The sequence below is a fragment of the Carassius auratus genome, chromosome 1 (genome assembly GCF_003368295.1).
Source record: "Carassius auratus strain Wakin chromosome 1, ASM336829v1, whole genome shotgun sequence".
Lineage (NCBI taxonomy): Eukaryota > Metazoa > Chordata > Actinopteri > Cypriniformes > Cyprinidae > Carassius > Carassius auratus.
The window spans coordinates 15,631,034-15,649,429 of NC_039243.1; the positions used below are offsets into that span (position 1 = coordinate 15,631,034).

Genomic DNA, 18,396 nt, shown 5'->3' on the forward strand with positions numbered 1-18,396 from the left:
AATCTTAGTGTTTTAATGGACAATGCAAGTTGTAGAAGCCACGTGAATGTAAAACGCAGGTATAGACTGATGAGAAGTAGAAAATGACTAAAATAGGAGTCAGAAGAGAAGTTTTGGGCCGTAAGAGTTGTGCTCTGATGATTGATGATTGTGGCTTTGCTCCAGCACTCTGTTGCGTAGGCTACTAGATGTGGCTGAAGCAGATCAAATGGGCTTCAGGAAAGGGGTGGTCCTGTGTTGGAGCATATATAGAGAGCAGGGTCTCGCTTCTAAGACAGGAGGTCTGAAACTCGAAGAGACCGTGAGGGATATTCTCCAAGACCACTTTTGACTCTTCTCGTGATTTTCAACTTTTAAGTGCTGCTAGATACGCGTTCATTTTATTTATTTCCATTCGAAGACCATTTAAGCTTGGATTGGTGCCTATTAGCTTTTTTTTTTTTTTTTTTTTTTTTTTTTGTGATATTTGGTTTACCTGCTTTTGGAGTCAAATTCTCAAAGAACTGAAACTTTGTGAGGATTTTAATTGGGTCCATCATTATCTTGTGTTTGCTCCTAAAACCCCGACAGGAATATAATGTATTTTCTGCGCGTCATACTGGGTTTAATTGCAGCCCTGTGCGTAAACGCGGCGCAGAGCTCGTGGGAGGAAAGCACCGTGGTGCCGGTCCGGCTCGATTTGCACGACACCAAACCGACCCACACAGCAGACGCTCGGGAAGAGAAATCCGAGAAACGTATCTATCGCTTGGACGTGTTTGGAAATCGGATGGTGTTGGTGCTGGAACAGGACCATGCCTTTTTAGCGCCTGGGTTTGTCTTCCAGATGGTCGGAAAACCGGAGTCCGAGGAAGTTGACAGCACGGGAGAGGCGCGGTGCTTCTTCTCGGGAACCGTGAACGCAGAAGAACTTTCCGCTGCGGCGATCAATCTGTGCCATGGACTGCGGGGCGGCTTCTATGTCGGCGGTGAAGAGTATTTCATTCAACCCGCAAACGCCAGCGGAGAGGCTTCAGATGGAGACACTCATTTCATTCGCAGAAGAAAGCGGGGGTTCTTAGCTGAGGAGAACGGTTCGAAGTGTGGGGTGAACGAGGAGGAGGAACGGATCACCGAGAAACCATATGCAACCAAATCCGACACAGAGCCCATATCATCTGAGTCTAATGGTAAATGTAGCAGAATGTTTCTTTAAGAAATTATGAAGAAGTTCATAATTATCGATTTTGTAACAGGAAAATTTTGTCATACTTTTGTATTATTATTTTTTCAGTAATAATTCTTTAAACGCCCCTGGTAACCCCAATAAACTCGGTGACTCCGCGTCATTCGGTGCGCGCTGGCGCATGAGGAGTGAATTAAGCAGGTTAGAGAGTTCTGCGTCTTCATTAGATCATTAAACACCAAATCGCCAGGGATGTATTTATGAATTTTTAGTTGAGAAATACATCACCTGCAAACAGCACACGTTCCGTGTGCCCGTTTAAACTAATCTTAAAGATAGATAAGCCGTCTCCAGAAGCGAAGTTGGGGTTAACTTGGAGAGGGCAGAAATCTCTACACATAAGCAGGAGGAGGCAAGGGGACGTAGGACGTAGAGTTGAGGGTTAGGGGAGTGGGAGTGGGAGTGTGAGGCGGGAGAGAATGGGCTGGAGAGACGTGGAAGTTCTCCTCCTGGTACCTCATGTTGCGCAGATCAGCACCAGATTTCCGCCAACAGTTTTCGTGGAAGTGAGCATGTTTTGGAGACGTAATTAGCAGTGCGCAGTAGAATCTTAGTCAAAAGAAGCAGGCATGCTCAGCACTAACTCCTAAAAGCGTTCTATCTTTGTAAGTACACGGTTCTCTGTATCTTTTTCAGTTATAAGATACCATTACATTTTACTTTACTATGTCCAGTCAACACTGCATTTAAGTTTGATAGCTTTAAGGCGTCTTTATGGACTCATAAAAAGTTGACACACATTTAAAATACAGCTTTTAAGTTCCAAGAAAACCAAAAATATTGATGACATCATCTTGTACTCACAGTCTTATACAAATAAATGTACAATAAAATGCACTGTAGAATGAAAATATACCTCTCCCTAATATAATTTGCCAGTGACTAGCAATAAGTAGAAAAATATGGTTAGACCAGGCTAGCTGAAGCCTCTTGTTTTATATATATATATATATATATATATATATATATATATATATATATATATATATATGATAATGATTGAATCTGATTTAGATTTAACTTTTTTTTAAATCAGTTGACTAATGGCTTTAATGATCTTCTTATCCTTCAGCACACCACAGATCTCGCCGCTTTGTGTCCACTCCTCGCTATTTGGAGATCATGATTGTGGCAGACCAGTCAATGGTAGAGTTTCATGGTGCTGGGCTCAAACCTTATTTGCTGACCATCATGGCAGTGGCATCTCGTCTATATCGACACCCTACCATTCTGAATTCGATCACTCTGGCAGTTGTGAAGCTACTTGTTGTTTATGATGAAGAACACGGTCCCCAGGTGTCCTCCAATGCAGCGCTTACACTTAGAAACTTCTGCCAGTGGCAAAGACAGCACAACCCATCAAGTGACCGGAACCCAGAGCACTACGACACAGCAGTACTGTTCACCAGACAGGTAGGTTTCACTAAGTATACTACTCCTGGTCTGGACGACAGTAAAAACAAGTAATTATGTAGCATGGCTCATATTTATGAACGCTGTTCATTTCAGGATCTTTGTGGAGCTCACTCCTGTGACACGCTAGGGATGGCAGATGTTGGCACTGTGTGTGATCCTGATCGAAGTTGCTCAATCATTGAAGATGACGGTCTGCAGGCAGCCTTTACAGTCACGCATGAGCTTGGTAGGCACATCCCCATGTTTCTATATAAAAACTAAGCAGGTGCAGAGCAAGTAGATAATTGTGTTTCTCTTGCAGGTCATGTGTTCAATATGCCCCATGACGATGCTAAACAATGTGCTAGTGTTAATGGCGACCACTGGAGTGCCCACATGATGGCCTCCACCCTGTCAAATCTGGACCAGCTACAGCCCTGGTCTCCTTGCAGTGCCCTGATGGTCACATCATTTCTGGACAATGGCCATGGTCAGTGTTTACTGGACAAGCCCCAGAAGCTGCAGCAGCTACCTCAGGCTCTGCCAGGTTCAGTTTATGATGCTAACAGACAGTGCCATCTCACATTTGGAGAGGAGTCCCAGCACTGTCCTGACCTGAGCACCACTTGTGCTGCCCTTTGGTGCACCGTCACATCTGCAAATGGCTTGCTTGTCTGCCAAACCAAGAACTTTCCATGGGCAGATGGAACACCTTGCGGATCAAATAGCTACTGTATGGCAGGCCAATGTTTGAGCAAGTCTGAGGCTGCCAAATATCAGGTGAGCACCATTTGGTGTGCCATTTGTTGTCATATGTAATTGATGCAATTCTGATGTGTGACTGATGATGGTTCTGTCTTGTCTTCTTTAAGACTCCAGTCAATGGCGGATGGGGAACCTGGGGACCTTGGGGAGATTGCTCACGTACCTGTGGAGGAGGTGTGCAATACTCTTTCAGGGACTGTGACAATCCCCTACCCAAAAATGGAGGCAAATACTGTGAAGGCAAGAGAATTCAGTATCGCTCATGCAACACCGAGGCCTGCCCTGATAGCAATGGTATGGGATAGTCCTATCACTGTTCCTGCAACCAATGCAACCAGATGCAAGCTGCATGATACTCAAATGTATTTGTTTGCACAGGTTTGACATTCCGTGAGGAGCAGTGTTTGGCCCACAATGACATCTCCTCTCAGGTGTCATTTGGCTCAGGAGAAGGAGTCGAGTGGGTACCAAAGTATGCAGGGGTGTCTCCCAAGGACCGCTGCAAGTTGGTGTGTCGAGCAAAGGGAACAGGTTACTTCTTCATTCTGAAGCCAAAGGTGAGTATCCCAATTAGACAGACCCACCAAGTGTTGTAAAATCTAACAATGGTTTAGTGGATGCAAGTGTACTTTTGCCAATATTTAATCTTGAGGTTCCTTCCAATATCTTCAGGTGGCTGATGGAACACCATGCACCCCAGATTCCACCTCAGTTTGCGTCCAAGGCCAGTGTGTGAAAGCTGGTTGTGACCGGGTCATTGGCTCAAATAAACTTTTTGACAAATGTGGCATCTGTGGAGGAGATGGATCAACTTGCAAGAAAGTTTCTGGATCAATGCAACATGCTAGGTAAGTCTAAAATCTGCACCTAAGATTTCCCAAAGTAAGTCAAATTTTGATTTAAACTAACCTTTGTTTGTTTTTTAACTAGAGCGGGCTACCAAGATGTAGTGACGATACCAGCTGGTGCCACACACCTAGATGTTAAGCAGCACTCTCTTGGAGGTCGACGCCACGACAATAGCTTCCTAGCAGTTCGCCGGCAAGATGGCACGTACCTACTGAATGGTGACTATAAGCTGACTACTTTAGAAACTGACATATCTCTGAAAGGTGCACTGCTGCGGTACAGTGGTTCCTCTGCCACACTAGAGCGCCTGCGAAGCTTTGCTCCCCTTCCTGAGCCTCTTATTATCCAAGTGTTATCAGTCAGTGATTCCTCCCGACCTCGTCTAAAATACAGTTACTTTGCACCACGCCCCAGCGGGTCAAAACGGCCATCAATTAATGTTATTAGTGAAGCAGGAGATGCTGAATGGGCCCTACGTGAGTGGGGACCCTGTTCCCAGACCTGTGGCAGTGGTATCCAAAATCGGGACGTCATCTGTCTTGATACTTACGGCCGCCAATCAAAAGACTGTCCTGAAGAGCTGCGCCCTGCTTCGTCACAACCATGTGCTCTGCATGCTTGCCCATCCTGGTTGCTCGGTGAGTGGTCTGCTTGCTCCAAAACATGTGGCAGAGGCTTCCGCAAGCGCCCACTGCGCTGCATCAGACATGATGGCCACACTTTGCCTAACGAGAGCTGCAACGCAAAAGATCGGCCACGACCTCTTCTTGATTTGTGCAACCTGACTCCCTGTTGAAACTGAACACTGAGGCATGAAACAACCTTGAAGTTGCACCTGGTGCTGACCAACACAGGTTTTTATATTAAAAGGGCCCATTATGACAAAGACTGCAACCAAACTTCTTTTAATGTTTCAAATCCCACAAATCCAACACTGGGTACAGGGCACAAAGCTGGCACACTGTGTACCTGTCTTGACAGCTGTGATGGAGGATAAGAATACGGACACCTCTGCTGCTTTGGATGCTGATGTCATGCATGTTAGATTTTGAGTGTGTATGGGTGTGTATGATGATAGGATGAAAAATGAAAGAGTATATGAAACAGCTATGCATTTTTATCGTCTGTCTGAGCCGGACTAGACAGAAAGGTTTCATTTGTCACAAGAGAGCATATAGGAACATAAAGGAACTATTGCCAGGGTCAAAAGCAGTACTGAAACAGAGTTTATTAGTAGGGTCATATAAACGCCCTCTAGTGGTTATACATGTCAAAGTTGCTAACGCTAACTAGGAGTACATATTCAACATATGCATTTTTCTTGCCAAAAATCAACGCCATATCTCACCTCAGCTAGGCACACATGCTGCTATTCAAACACCACAACAGTTAGTATGCATTTCCTCATAACTAAGTTTAACAATGCACATTAGCTTTAAGTTTAGCTTCCTAGATTGATATTTTCACCATTTTACAAAGCCATACCCGATCAAGAGGGATCATATTTTTAACTGAAAGGGAGACCAGAGAGCAGAGGTTCTATACCTCAAGAAGAGAGTGTGTTTTTGTGTTTTTATGTATGTGCAGATTAGTTCTGTGTGATTGTATGGAGATATAGTGAGGGACTTCTCTCCTACTAATACTTCATAAGTATTCCTCTCCTGCCTTCTAAGAAGGTATCTTTGTAATGAGGTATCATGTTTCGTATAGAATATTCAAACGTTATTTATTTTTGTACAACCCATTTAAAATAATCTTGTTGCTTTTTTATAATTATTGTATTTCTATTTGCTATTTTTATTGAAATTACTGAAGGATGTAGATTATATTAGAGTATTTATACAATCTATGAACTTAGGTTTATGAATAAAGTATCAAAATTGATTTGTGGATCAAAACTGTTGAGATTCTTGTGTCTTATTTTGGGTGTGGCTGCTGCTGACATTGAAGGAAGCACCATAGTCTCTAAATCCTGGTTTTGAACCCTAGTGGTTCGTGAAGGTACTACATTTTTTATATTAAATTACATATTGTATTTTTTCATCTGGTTCATCTCCTCTAGATGAAAGGAGCAACATTAATATCTGAAATCTGAACACGAAATGGTGTACGCGTGAAAAAAATCAACTACATGCATACATCAAAATAAATTAAAAAAGCGCATCAACGTTAGCTCTAGTATCAAACTGCTGAGTCTGTCTGCTCAGACATAATATAATTAGATTAATCATATTAATTAACACTCCCAACAGCTGTTCAAAGAAAGCCTACATGACCGGCATATTCAGCAGAACAGGTAATAATCATATCACTGGTTATAACGAGGAAGTCTTTTGTTATATAACACACTTTAATATTTTAAGAGGGCACCGTGGGGTAGTCATTATGTTACAAAGGTGGTTTAAGTGGAAGCTCATTCAGTCCCCAGTTCTTCTGCTAAATAATGCATACAACCAACCGTACAGCACACAGCAAAGCCTTTTATATTGAAACCTTTTTTCCGACACTCTGAAAACTGGTTAATACAACAGGTTGGAACAAGAAAGATATGCAAGATGTAAACATTTACTCTCCCTCATATGTTCATAAAAACAATTACATTCAAGCAAGGTTCTCAAAAAAATTTTCTCGAAACAGAACAAAACATTTCAGTCTACAGAGTGAATTGAGCACAGAAAAATTGTTTCTATGACAGGCCATAATTCACACCTATCTATATCAAGAACAAGTTTTTTTTTTAGTTTAGTTTATTTCAGACAGAGAACTTAGGTTCAAGCAGAAAACATTGCTGATGTACAACAACATATTTACATCAACAAGTGAATTAGTTATGAAGGTCTGAGGCTAAAAATATGAATTCGTCTGAAGCACGTGTTTTTGAGATGCTTTTGTTTACTCTTAGTGTTGAGTTCAGTTCAGGGATGATGCACAGAGAGCAGATTCGTGAAAAAACGATTGAAGAGAGATCTAAATATAGACTTCAGGGACACTAGCGAGAAGATGAGGCAGCAATTTGGCGCTATTGAAAAGGGCGCAGTGTTCCGTGAATGAGAATGACCGTGCGGCTCTTGTGTCGTTCCTGAGGTAACCTGCTACATTACCGCTCGTGTGATGAGGAGTCGTGACAGCGGAGGCGGGCGGCGTCGAGCGGCCATGCAGTCTCCTCACAGACGCATCTAGACTGGCTCCCTGGCCTGCGCGAAGTTCCTGGGGGAGGGGATCGAGGCGAAGAAAAGAAAATAGCGCAAGGAAGAAGTTGAAGACAAAGAGGAAGCAGTCAAAGGAAGAAGTTCTGCCTGAGAGACTCGTGGAACACGTGGAGCGTTATGGATAAAAGAGTTTATTTTAACGCCTGAAAATTCAACGCTTGACAGTCAGATCAGCAAGAGTTCAGTCAGATGTAAGATGTGACAGAATGAAAGATAAACTGTGCAAAGATTAAATAACACGTGAAAGTGGGTTAGTCGTGTTTTGCCAGGGATCTTAAAAAAAAAAAAAAATTACCGGAACATTATGGAAAATCCGAGGACAGCGAGTTCACAGAGGAGTTGGAAGTTCGTGAGGGACTCTCTGCTGCTTTGCTTCTTTGCCGGTAACTTAATGTATTTTTATATTTAAGAGAAAGTAAATCTGTTAATCATTCAGCGTAATCGATTATTTTATTAAAATAAAAGAGCAACAAACAATTTACGTGTTTTCAAGTAAATTTTCATTGGGTTTAGTTTTCTTTATTTGACTTACGAGTTAATTTACAATTTATCGTGTCTGTTTAAAAAAATAATGAATTTCGCTCAGTGTGTGTGTATTGTTTTCTTTTTTTCTTTTTTTCCTTTTTTTAACAATGGTAATAAAGATAACAAATGTAGCCCAGACAGCAAGCAGTGTCGGCCCAGGCCCGGCCCGAAATGGATTTCACGCGGGCCAGATGTGGGCCGGATTTTGGCCAACACTATATTGCTGTCTGGGAGGTTATAAAAGCGTTGTGGGAACGTTGTTTTGAAATGTTTCTAAAACGTTGACGTGCAGTTTTCTTGTAATAAGAACGTTACGTTTCAAATTCTACTAACTAAATTTTCTCCCAAAATATAACATTTTTTGAAAGTTTATTTTAAATGTTGAAATAACGTTAAAATGTCCATGATTCTCATGATTAGAAATCTATTTAAAAGGTAAACATATATATATATATATATATATATATATATATATATATATATATATATATATATATATATATATATATATATATATAAACATATACATATTACATTCAATAACAAATAACATAAGAACGTTTTTACAATGCTGATCTTCAAGAAAGTTTTGTCTTAACATAAAAAAAACCCGACAATGTTCCTTGTTAGCTGGGAATTTACAAACAAAGAACAGTTACTTATGAGTTACCCAGTTTACAGGCTAGTTTTATGGTTATTTTACCTACGGATAACTAACAATTTCTCTGTTGTCTTTGTGAGAGTTAATGACTTTTATTCAACATTTTGACACTTATTTATATAACATGCTAATGTTACTGCCATGTTTAATGCTACCATTATAATGCCATGGTATTCATTGACATACATAGGAGTATTAAGAAAATACCACGTTAAATGGATACTATTCATTCAGTACCAGACTCGTACCATTATACTACACAATTCTGGAGTTTTTTGATTGACCTATCCATACACACATATTGGAGGGAAGTGTGTGTGTGTGTGTGTGTGTGTGAAGTAACATTTAAGGCACCAGTTCTTCTAAAGTGTCTTTGTCCCAAAGGAGTTTGCCGACCACACATATTGGAGGGAAGTGTGTGTGTGTGTGTGTGTGTGTTTGCAGAAACATTTAAGGCACCAGTTCTTCTAAAGCGTCTTTGTCCTAAAGGTGTTGACCGACAGGACCCAGAGGTAAAATGAGGGCCTCTAGGGGACCACCCAGTTTGCAGGGTCCCACATTTGCTCTGAAGCCAGATGCAAACAGACGTCACTAAAATTGAAGCCAAATTTGGGTGGTTCAGAAGACATAATTACACCAATTATACTGTGATGACTGCGGGCAGGAAAAGATAGCGCTGTAATTGTGTACCAACCATCCTCACATTTGAGCATGAGCTTGAGATACATACATTAAAAGGTTTTAGTCCCAAAACAACTGTATTAAGAGCTCTCTTTCAAGTGTGTTATTGCACAAAAACACAAGTTTTAAGGATAGGAAGACAGTCTATACAAACAGACTTGCATCAAGCAATATGCTGCATACCCCCTTTACCAGCAGTCTAAATTCAATCATGAAATGTGTCGCAAAGCACTCTTAATCACAGATTAATAGCATTTGTTGGCAACATAAATCCAGCAGGCGTGTTTGGTGCATTAAAGAGCTCTGAGCAAGAAGAAACAAATGAGAGCTGATGATTCTTTCTGCAGGATCAGACTCGTTTTTCAGTGGCAGGATTGATGGGAACAGACGAACTCGACCCTCCGACACAGCACTAGATACTAAGACGTACTGCAGTCTGCATGCATAGAGGCCGAGGTTTTGATCATTCTGGTTGATTGGTTTTGTCTCAGTGCATGTTCCTAATTTCAGTGCACACAATAATGTTCTCAAAGTGTCTTTCGTCTTTACAACTGACAAGTCTGAATAACTGAATATTCCTTATCATTATCTGTCTTGTTTTGCACTGAAAATATCCCTTCACATAAAATATTTTAAAATAATCATAACAGAGGATGTAGACATAAAATTGACAATAAAATGGGAAAAAATATTCAAATATAATCATATAAGCATATATTCTTATTTATTTTTTTATTAATATTTTCTATCAGTCATATTTTGTGTGTGTGTGTTGGTAGGCCGTGGAGATGCTCAGTGCGACAGCTGTATTGAGTACTGCTGTGATGGGGTTCCTCCTTTCTGCTGCTCTTACTATGCGTATGTGGGAGACGTGCTCTCGTAAGTAAACACACATACACACATGTTGGGTTTCCATGTTTTATGGGGACATTCCATAGGCGTAATGGTTTTCTACTGTATAAACTCTATTTTCTATCCCCTAAATCTACGCCTAAACCCAGCCCTCACAGGAAACTTTCTGCATTTTTAGATTTTCTGAAAAACTCTGTATGGGAAGTTTGTTTCTTTATTGGGACAAAAAAAAATGTCCCCACAAGGACAAGGATTTTGGATATTGCCATCTTTTTGGGGACATTTTGTCCCCATAACATAGGGAATATACCTGAACCACACACACGGTCACTCACACACACGCATGCTTTCAAAAGTACACACACACACACACTCTTACACACACACACACTCTTCCTCACTACTGCTGTTTTACTCATGTAAAACATCATCATTAGCCGCATTTCCACTGTCGGGCCAGTGCGAGCCAGGGCTTAAAGCGGGCCGGGCGGGGCTCATAGCCCCGGGCCAGTAGCACGAGGCCAGAATAGCGCAGGGTTTCCACAGTGGAGCTTAAAGCACCACTGCACGTCACTAAAACACGCCCTTTACACGCCTCTCAGAACAACGTCATGCAAAATTAATCACACATAAACACACTTATTTCTATTTTATGTATTTATTTATTTTTAACGCTTATGAAAATAGCCTGCTTATTCAGTCGAGTCTGTTTCTGTTTATTAGCCACAGTATAGCTGTCATATTTAGAATGAATGATAATATCTCTATTTTTATAAAAGCTCCCGAACAAAAAACATTATTATGCTATATTCTTTTATGATAGGCAACGTGAGATAAACTCTCGAGACAAGGCTTGTGACAGATAATATAAGTTACTTAATAAATACACGATTGTGATAGAGAATAAGAAGCTGACATCTGATTTCTTCAAGCGGTCATATTTTACCATGTTTACTATGGTAATATGTTTAGCGTTCATATCTTTTTCTTCGTTTATACATATTTCTGCCATGGTGATTATAATCCACATTGGATCAATTTATTTCAAACACTCGCTGCTGACTGAAAGTGAGTTTTGAGCTCGACTTATTTAAAAACGTGTTTAATGCTGGTGTTAAAGCGGTTATCTTTCTGAAATGATCCGCAGCGCTGACTCGCTATTTTTATAAAAGCTCCCGAACAAAAATCATTATTATATTTTGATGATATGCAACGTGGAGCTAAACTCTTGAAACGAGACGACAAATAAAATGTTACTTAATAAATACACAATTGTGATAGAGAAAAAGAAGCTGACGTCTGATGGCTAATGTTTAGCGTGCATAGTCTTTTACATCGCTTATAAATATTTCTGCCTTGTTTAGTGATTATAATCCACATCGGATCAAGTTATTTCAAACACTTGCTGCTAACTAAGAGTGAGTTTTGAGCTCAATGGATTTAAAAAAGTCTTTAATACCGGTTTTAAAGCGGTTATCTTTCTGAAATGATCCGCGCTGACGCTCTCCAGACAAGGAGAAACTCCGCCTTTGTTCATAACCCCTCCTCTAGCCCAAGCTAGCCCTCTTTGGCCCAAGGTTTTCCTCACCCTTTTTTCGCATAAACATGAAAATCACTATCCAAATCCAGACCATTTTTAGTCTTGACCCAATTTTGACCAAATGCATAACGTTAGCAAACTGTTACTGCGGTCATGGGATAGCTTACATTAACGTAACAGCACCTGTACTATGCTGCCCGCAGTTGCAATCAGCTTCCAGAAGAGATCAGATGTGTTAAAACACTATAGTCAAATTTAAATCTAGACTCAAACTCATCTGTTTAGCGGTGCATTTATTGAATGAGCACTGTGCAATGTCCGAATTGATTGCACTATATTTTCACTGTTTATTTTATTTTCTTTTTTTATGTAAAATCATTTTCTAACTGTTTTTAAATATTTTAATCATTTTAAAAGTTTTAAAATTGCTTGTTTTATTTTTGTTATTATTTTTCTTCATGATTATTTTACTTTCTTTTATGTAAAGCACTTTGAATTACCATTGTGTACGAAATGTGCTATATAAATAAACTTGCCTTGCCTTGCCTTACAGACATAATTGTTAATGCTGCAGTGTATACAGTAGTTCTGCCAACGGTAAAGCCGTTGGTTCAGTCCAAAATGGCGGCAGCACAATAGCAGCGCCATCTAGCGATTGTTGTCAAAACTGCAATGGAGTTTCGCCTCTTGTTACTTCTATACTCTTTGGTCTTAGCTCGATAGTGGAAACACGGCTATTGAGTTGACCTCTGACCTCCCCTCCCCCCACACACAGCTGCTTGTTCATGTCAATCTGAAATCCAACCCACATCCCATAATCAACGCTTGTGTACAATTACATCAAGGTATTCCGATGCCATTTTACATGAAACAAATGTTTCAAGCAACACACCCACATCATACAATTAGCCAAAAAGTTTGTTATCCGGCCAAAACAACATTTTGTTAAATAAATACAAACTCTACATGCTGAATATCTTTTTATCCATACCTCTATCAAAACACAGCAAACCCAAACATTAGCTCTACTTTTGTATCCAACAGGAACTTAATAATCATAGCACAGTGACTGAAAAAATACAAAAAAATGGATGGCTTTACAAAAACTGCATGACTTGTCATGTTTCAGTTCTACCAACATATACCCAAAATAATTGTTTTATTTATTTTTTTTTTTTTTTTATTATTATTTTAGTTACCGTCAACTGAAACCTATTTTACATTTTTAAGTGTTGATTTTTTTAATTCTTGGCAACATACTGTATTTTCTAAAACTGAATGAGTCATTACTTTATTTTTTTTATAATTTATTTATGCATTTAGCAGCTGCTTTTACCCAAAGCGACTTACAGTGCATTCAGGCCAACATTTTTACCTTACATGTGTTCCCTGGGAATCGAACCCACAACCTTGCGCTGCTAATGCAATGCGCACTTGAGCCACAGGAACTTTATTGCAGAGATACTCAGATCTGGCTCCAAGTTTAGCTCCAACCCTGATCAAACTCACCCTAACTGTGATTTTCTAAAGATCCTGAAGGCATTGATTAGCATGCTCAGGTGTGTTTGATTAGAGTTAGAGCTAATCTCTGCAGGAAAGTGGATCTTTCGAACCAAATTTAAGTATCTCTGCTTTATAGAATATACAATGCAAAAAATAGGGTCCTCAGAAATTTAGTTGGAACCTTGATTTGAATTGTTTTCCAGTGGAAGAGGGGACTATTTTTCCAACTGAGACTGGAATCAGCTATTTCTATGATCTGTTTTGTAAAAATGCTTATCAGTTGTTTCAATATTTTTCAATACTTTTGAGCTGCTGTTATTGCAGAAGTAGAGGTTTTGCATTATATTTAAAAGTTTGGAACATCAGGTCTGGATTTCTGTCATGCTGTCTTTTAGCATTTGTATAAAAAGATAAGAAAGATCCATGATTTTGGTATGGGCTAAGCTTGTGTGAAAAGAAAATGTAAGCGTTTTAGAAATATGTTAATTGACTGACTAGGCTATTGTGTGAAAACAACATGAATTGTGTAAATGGCACGGTCACAACAGACCAATGTTGTGCTAATTGGGTATAGACTTGTCAAATGCTGTTGTCACTACAGACTGGACAAAGGGTTGTTTGCAAATGGAAAAAAGCAACTTCATATGATTTCACCAATGATCATTGATATGTTTTTTTAATATCCAACTAAAAAGGGGCCTTTTCAAAACATTGCGTCATGGTTCTCTTTAAGTTATTAATAATAACACAAATAGAACATTTTGAGGTTATCTGGTCTTTATAGTGTTTTTACAGTTTCTGAAACTATGGCTTCACAAAACATGCAAAACATTAAGCATACCTATTTTAAAACTATTTTAACTCTTATAAAAAAAAGCTGTTTTTGCATAGTAGCTACACACAAACATCAAATGTTTAGCCATATACATGTCAAATTACACACAGATATGATGAATGTTAAACACTATCTTGCGTTTTTTGCTTGTTCAGTGTGCAGTGGAGTGCACAGGAGTTTGTCTTCTTTTGGCCCATTTTCCTAAACCATTCATTCAGTTCTCGAAAATAAAAAACTTTTAACACATTTCACCCCATTTGCTCAAAGTTTTTGGCAGAACTCTACACCAAAATGCCATCTTTTTTGCACAGCTTTAAACATGTTCTCAAATATACAATATAATACAATATCTATTGACTTGAATCTGTATATGTTGTATTCTGTAACTGAAATAGACTTGATTCCTGATTCCTGATTCCCTAAAGGAGGTTTTTGTAGAAGTGTTTTGAAAATTGCAAGGGGGTACAAATAATTTAGTTCTTCCTTAAAACATTCAGATTTGATTTCTGAGTGAACAAATTAAGTATGAATGGTTTCACACATGATCAGTGGATGTAGGTAACCAGTAAATAAGTGTTTACTGTAGAGAACTGTTTAATGTTTTGCTAAAAGTTTGTTAATATGTGTGCAGTGTTTCAGACTTGGTCTGAAGATCACGTCTATGAATGAATGGTTTCAACTTTTAATGTGTAAGCAATTAAAAAAACTGTTGATAGCTTTCTCAAAAAGTTGGACAATCTAACATTTATGTTAGTACTTGTTTCGTGACGTTTATATAAAATTCAAAAGTAACTTTCCCTTAATTTTTGCAAAATAAAAAAATAAACCATTTTAAAAGCTGGACTTTTCGAACATTCAGGGAACAGTCAGAAGTAACGTTTTCATAACTTAATGGGAAGGTGTTTTTGTTAACTGGCCTTGGCTTTTGCTGTTTTTTTAGATATTTCTCCTCCGATAAAGATCATAGTATCTCAGATCCTTTGGTTGGACCTTAACTAAACCTCAGGGCATCGTTCTGAACTCATGTCTCTACACTCCTACATCAATCCAAACGTGAAATCACAATCGAAAACCAACTCATTTGGTCTTTTGTGCCACAACAAAGACGTGTTTAGTCAGGTGCCTGTTCACACAAGAGACGGATCACTGTAGACTCACAAATGGATGGGATCCATCATGAGGTAAATAAATATGAGCATGGGTGGTCTGACTCCACAAAAACACTGGATGAATGTACTTACTGAGTTTATTAGCGTTTGCTAAACTAAGTATCACAAGTAGTGTATTGTATGTTAGTCTCAGTTTTCGCTGATGGTTTTGTTTTTCAGGGGAACGGCCATCTCAGGGATCGTGTTTGGTGTGGTGTTTTTGATGGGCGCAGTGGCCGCCATCTTTCTGTGCATCTGTATGTGTGTGAAGAACGGGCGTGGGGCGAGAGTGGGCGTCTTCGGCTCATCATATATCAACACTGTGACTCAGGGTTACCCAGGTAACACAACAACACACAAAAACCTTCACCCAGCGCACTAGAGCTGACTAACTGAAACCAGCATGCTGTCAGACACAAGGGATCATTCTGAGTGGATTTTGTCAATTATAATCAATGAATTATATTATCAGTAATATTATCGATTTTATTGCTCTGACACTATCAGATGAGAATAAAATTTGAGCTAAGTAATGACACTTTGCAACATCAAACTGTTATTGAACTGAACTGAATCAACTTTGGATTTATTTACTGAATAAACATTGAACTGACCAATGAATGTTCATATTTTCTATAGAGCTGCTTTTGAATTTCTTTCATTATAGATTAATTTCGCAACATTAACATGGACTGTTTCCTGTTTATTACTCTAAAGCTGCTTTGAAACAGTCTCCGTTGTATAAAGCGCTATAGAAATAAACGTGACTTGACTTTTTATGATTATCAATCACTCACAATTTGCTTCCAAAATGTGCTTCTTAAACATTATTGCTGTATTTCTTTTGTATTTTATGGATATTAGTTGTATTTATTTTAAATGGCAAAAAAAACATATTTACATACACAAAATATTTTGTTAATTTACAGGGTTTCTGCTGGACTTAAAGTTCTTAATTCACCCTTCCACCAATCACTCTCAAATATGCAAATATGCACCCTTTAGGCGTAAATAGGGTACAAAGGTGTACCCTTTGAAAGGGGTATTATTGCTTTTGTACCTTTTTTTTCCTTAGAGTGATTAATGCCTTAAAAAATCTATAAAGTAGAAAGACTTCAATTAATAAAATCATGGCAGAAAATGAATATCTCCCTCACTGCATTTGTTTTGTTTTCCAGTACGAATGTCTAAACATCCTTAAATCATGAACAGTGACGATGTAAAATTTGATTAAAACAAGAAAAAATATCTGTCAGTGGAGAATGAAAACTAGTTTTTCCTTTGATTGATGTAGGACCATTACATTTACTGTAAGATAAAACCATGACAGTTTCCTTCAATGTATTCCTTAACCCCTTAACTGTCACTCACATTTTTGAACATTGACTTTGTAGTGCACAATCCAAACTTAAATTTGTATAATTCATGAACGAAAATATTTTGTAACATGATATTGATGTACCATTTTCATGGTAATGCAATGTCTGATTTTAAAATTGGTTTTAAAGGATGAATTTCGAGATTTTAAGTTTTCAGTCGATATATCATTTCTGATGATTTCTAAAATGTTATAGAGAAAAAGGCAACAAAGAAGTCTTTTTTTTTTAAACAAAGGTCAAACCTCTAGTTATAATTTAGATTTTTGAGGGTGCACTCTTGTCATACATTAATCGATTACTTTTCCTATATAATTTTTAACAAAAAGTATTGGTAAAATATATATTTGGGAGTCTTAGACCTTTCCAACGATATATAGTTTGTCAAGATTAGATTAGATTTAATTGTAATATAGTGAAGTAAATGTAGGCGTCCCACAGGGTGGACGGGTGACAGTTAACAGGTTAAATGTTTTTAACCTGGTCTTACAAAGGTCTTGACCTTAATAAAACCTGCAGAAACTACCTTCTGACCTTATTTTTTTTTCTGAAATTACAAACCTTTTACCAATATTAAAACGAAAAAGCTGACATATTGTATCACCTATATCACTTATTATAAAAGCTGACGTATTGTATCACCTATATCACAATAAAACATGCAAAAAAAAACTTAAAAAAACTTAAAAATGTGCATAATACTATAAGTTCTGTCTTATTCTTCTCAGGTCCTCCACCTCCTTATAGCTATGATTATGAGATGTATCCTCCTGATCGACGGCCGCCTCCATACACACCAACTCCATCCAGAGGGGCAAACTACTCTCCACCTCCACCTTATCCAGGCTACAGCCGCAAATGAGCCTCCTAATGTGCCTGATTCTGAGAGGATGAGTGCTGCACTCTGACATGCACACAATGAAGACCAGTGCTCTGTCAATAAAGCAGGGATTTCCACTCACTGGAGCAGCCGCAAAGATGGTTCTTACATGGGATTTGACTGTTTTCCTTCATGGCATGGACATTTATGGTCTCACAAATCTAAAGAACACTAATAAACGTTATGAGGCAACAGGAGACCAGGACAGGCCTAAAAACTAAGATCAAAAATTTGATTTGGTAAATGTGTTTTCTTGTGATGCGGTTTGTTCAAAATCAGTGTTATTTCATTAAATGTCTAATTAAGATACAGTGAAATGAACTGTTAATATGGGAGTAGACTTCATATTGTTGTACAGAGTAACATTATATTCTTATACCTACAATGTGTCTTGATTACTGTTGGATTAATTATATAGGAAATAATTTTCTAAATGTATTTATTAATAGAAAATTGAAAGAGCAACTTGTTTTTGCAGTTGGCTACTATTATGAAAACATACCAGGTGTTGTTAACTTCTCAGAAAACCACTAATTGTGTCCAAACAGCAAAGCAGTAACTCTTTTTTTTTTTTTTTTGTCTATTTTTACCTTTCATAATAAACTAAAGGCTGCATGATTGTTCTTTGAAATGTGGTGCATATGCTGTCGCTGTTTGTTAGTAAAAAGGGTTTATTCATTGTGGCCTTTAAAAGCAGATTTGCACACATATCCCAAAAATCTACATTAATATATAAATTGATTTCATTCAGCAAACCCTTGAAAATAATTAATATAGAATATCGCACTGTCAATTAAATTATTACATGAGAATTTACCGAGCCATACTAATATTAACGTCCACACGGTGGCAGCAAATAATAGAAATGCGCATAATTCTCCAGATAATCTAGATAACATTTTTTTTTAGTTTATTTATTTATTGTATATAAAATAAAATGCATGTATTACAT

At 38.2% G+C, this 18,396-nt stretch overlaps 2 protein-coding genes across 2 annotated transcripts; both read left to right on the forward strand.

The window, feature by feature from the left end:
- Nucleotides 1-254: 254 nt before the first annotated feature.
- On the forward strand, nt 255-6,126 carry adamts1 (ADAM metallopeptidase with thrombospondin type 1 motif, 1). Its single transcript, XM_026253510.1, has 8 exons — nt 255-1,169; nt 2,298-2,638; nt 2,735-2,867; nt 2,943-3,400; nt 3,493-3,679; nt 3,764-3,942; nt 4,058-4,233; nt 4,316-6,126. Exons 1-8 carry the CDS (start codon nt 578-580, stop codon nt 5,028-5,030), a joined length of 2,781 nt encoding a protein of 926 aa, XP_026109295.1. The 5' UTR covers nt 255-577; the 3' UTR covers nt 5,031-6,126.
- A 1,166-nt stretch (nt 6,127-7,292) lies between these two features.
- On the forward strand, nt 7,293-18,075 carry LOC113081485 (cysteine/tyrosine-rich 1). The gene is made up of 4 exons (XM_026253582.1): nt 7,293-7,826; nt 10,090-10,189; nt 15,369-15,529; nt 17,293-18,075. Exons 1-4 carry the CDS (start codon nt 7,748-7,750, stop codon nt 17,424-17,426), a joined length of 474 nt encoding a protein of 157 aa, XP_026109367.1. The 5' UTR covers nt 7,293-7,747; the 3' UTR covers nt 17,427-18,075.
- The last annotated feature ends 321 nt before the right edge of the window (nt 18,076-18,396 follow it).

What these genes read in the sequence shown, in the direction of transcription:
- adamts1 (XM_026253510.1), top strand. Translation starts at nt 578, where the DNA reads ATGTATTTTCTGCGCGTCATACTGGGTTTAATTGCAGCCCTGTGCGTA. An exon ending in TACAGTCACGCATGAGCTTG is followed by an intron (nt 2,868 to 2,942) that starts GTAGGCACATCC and finishes TTTCTCTTGCAG; the next exon opens with GTCATGTGTTCAATATGCCC. An exon ending in GGCCTGCCCTGATAGCAATG is followed by an intron (nt 3,680 to 3,763) that starts GTATGGGATAGT and finishes TTGTTTGCACAG; the next exon opens with GTTTGACATTCCGTGAGGAG.
- LOC113081485 (XM_026253582.1), top strand. Translation starts at nt 7,748, where the DNA reads ATGGAAAATCCGAGGACAGCGAGTTCACAGAGGAGTTGGAAGTTCGTG. An exon ending in TATGTGGGAGACGTGCTCTC is followed by an intron (nt 10,190 to 15,368) that starts GTAAGTAAACAC and finishes TTTGTTTTTCAG; the next exon opens with GGGAACGGCCATCTCAGGGA. An exon ending in TGTGACTCAGGGTTACCCAG is followed by an intron (nt 15,530 to 17,292) that starts GTAACACAACAA and finishes TATTCTTCTCAG; the next exon opens with GTCCTCCACCTCCTTATAGC.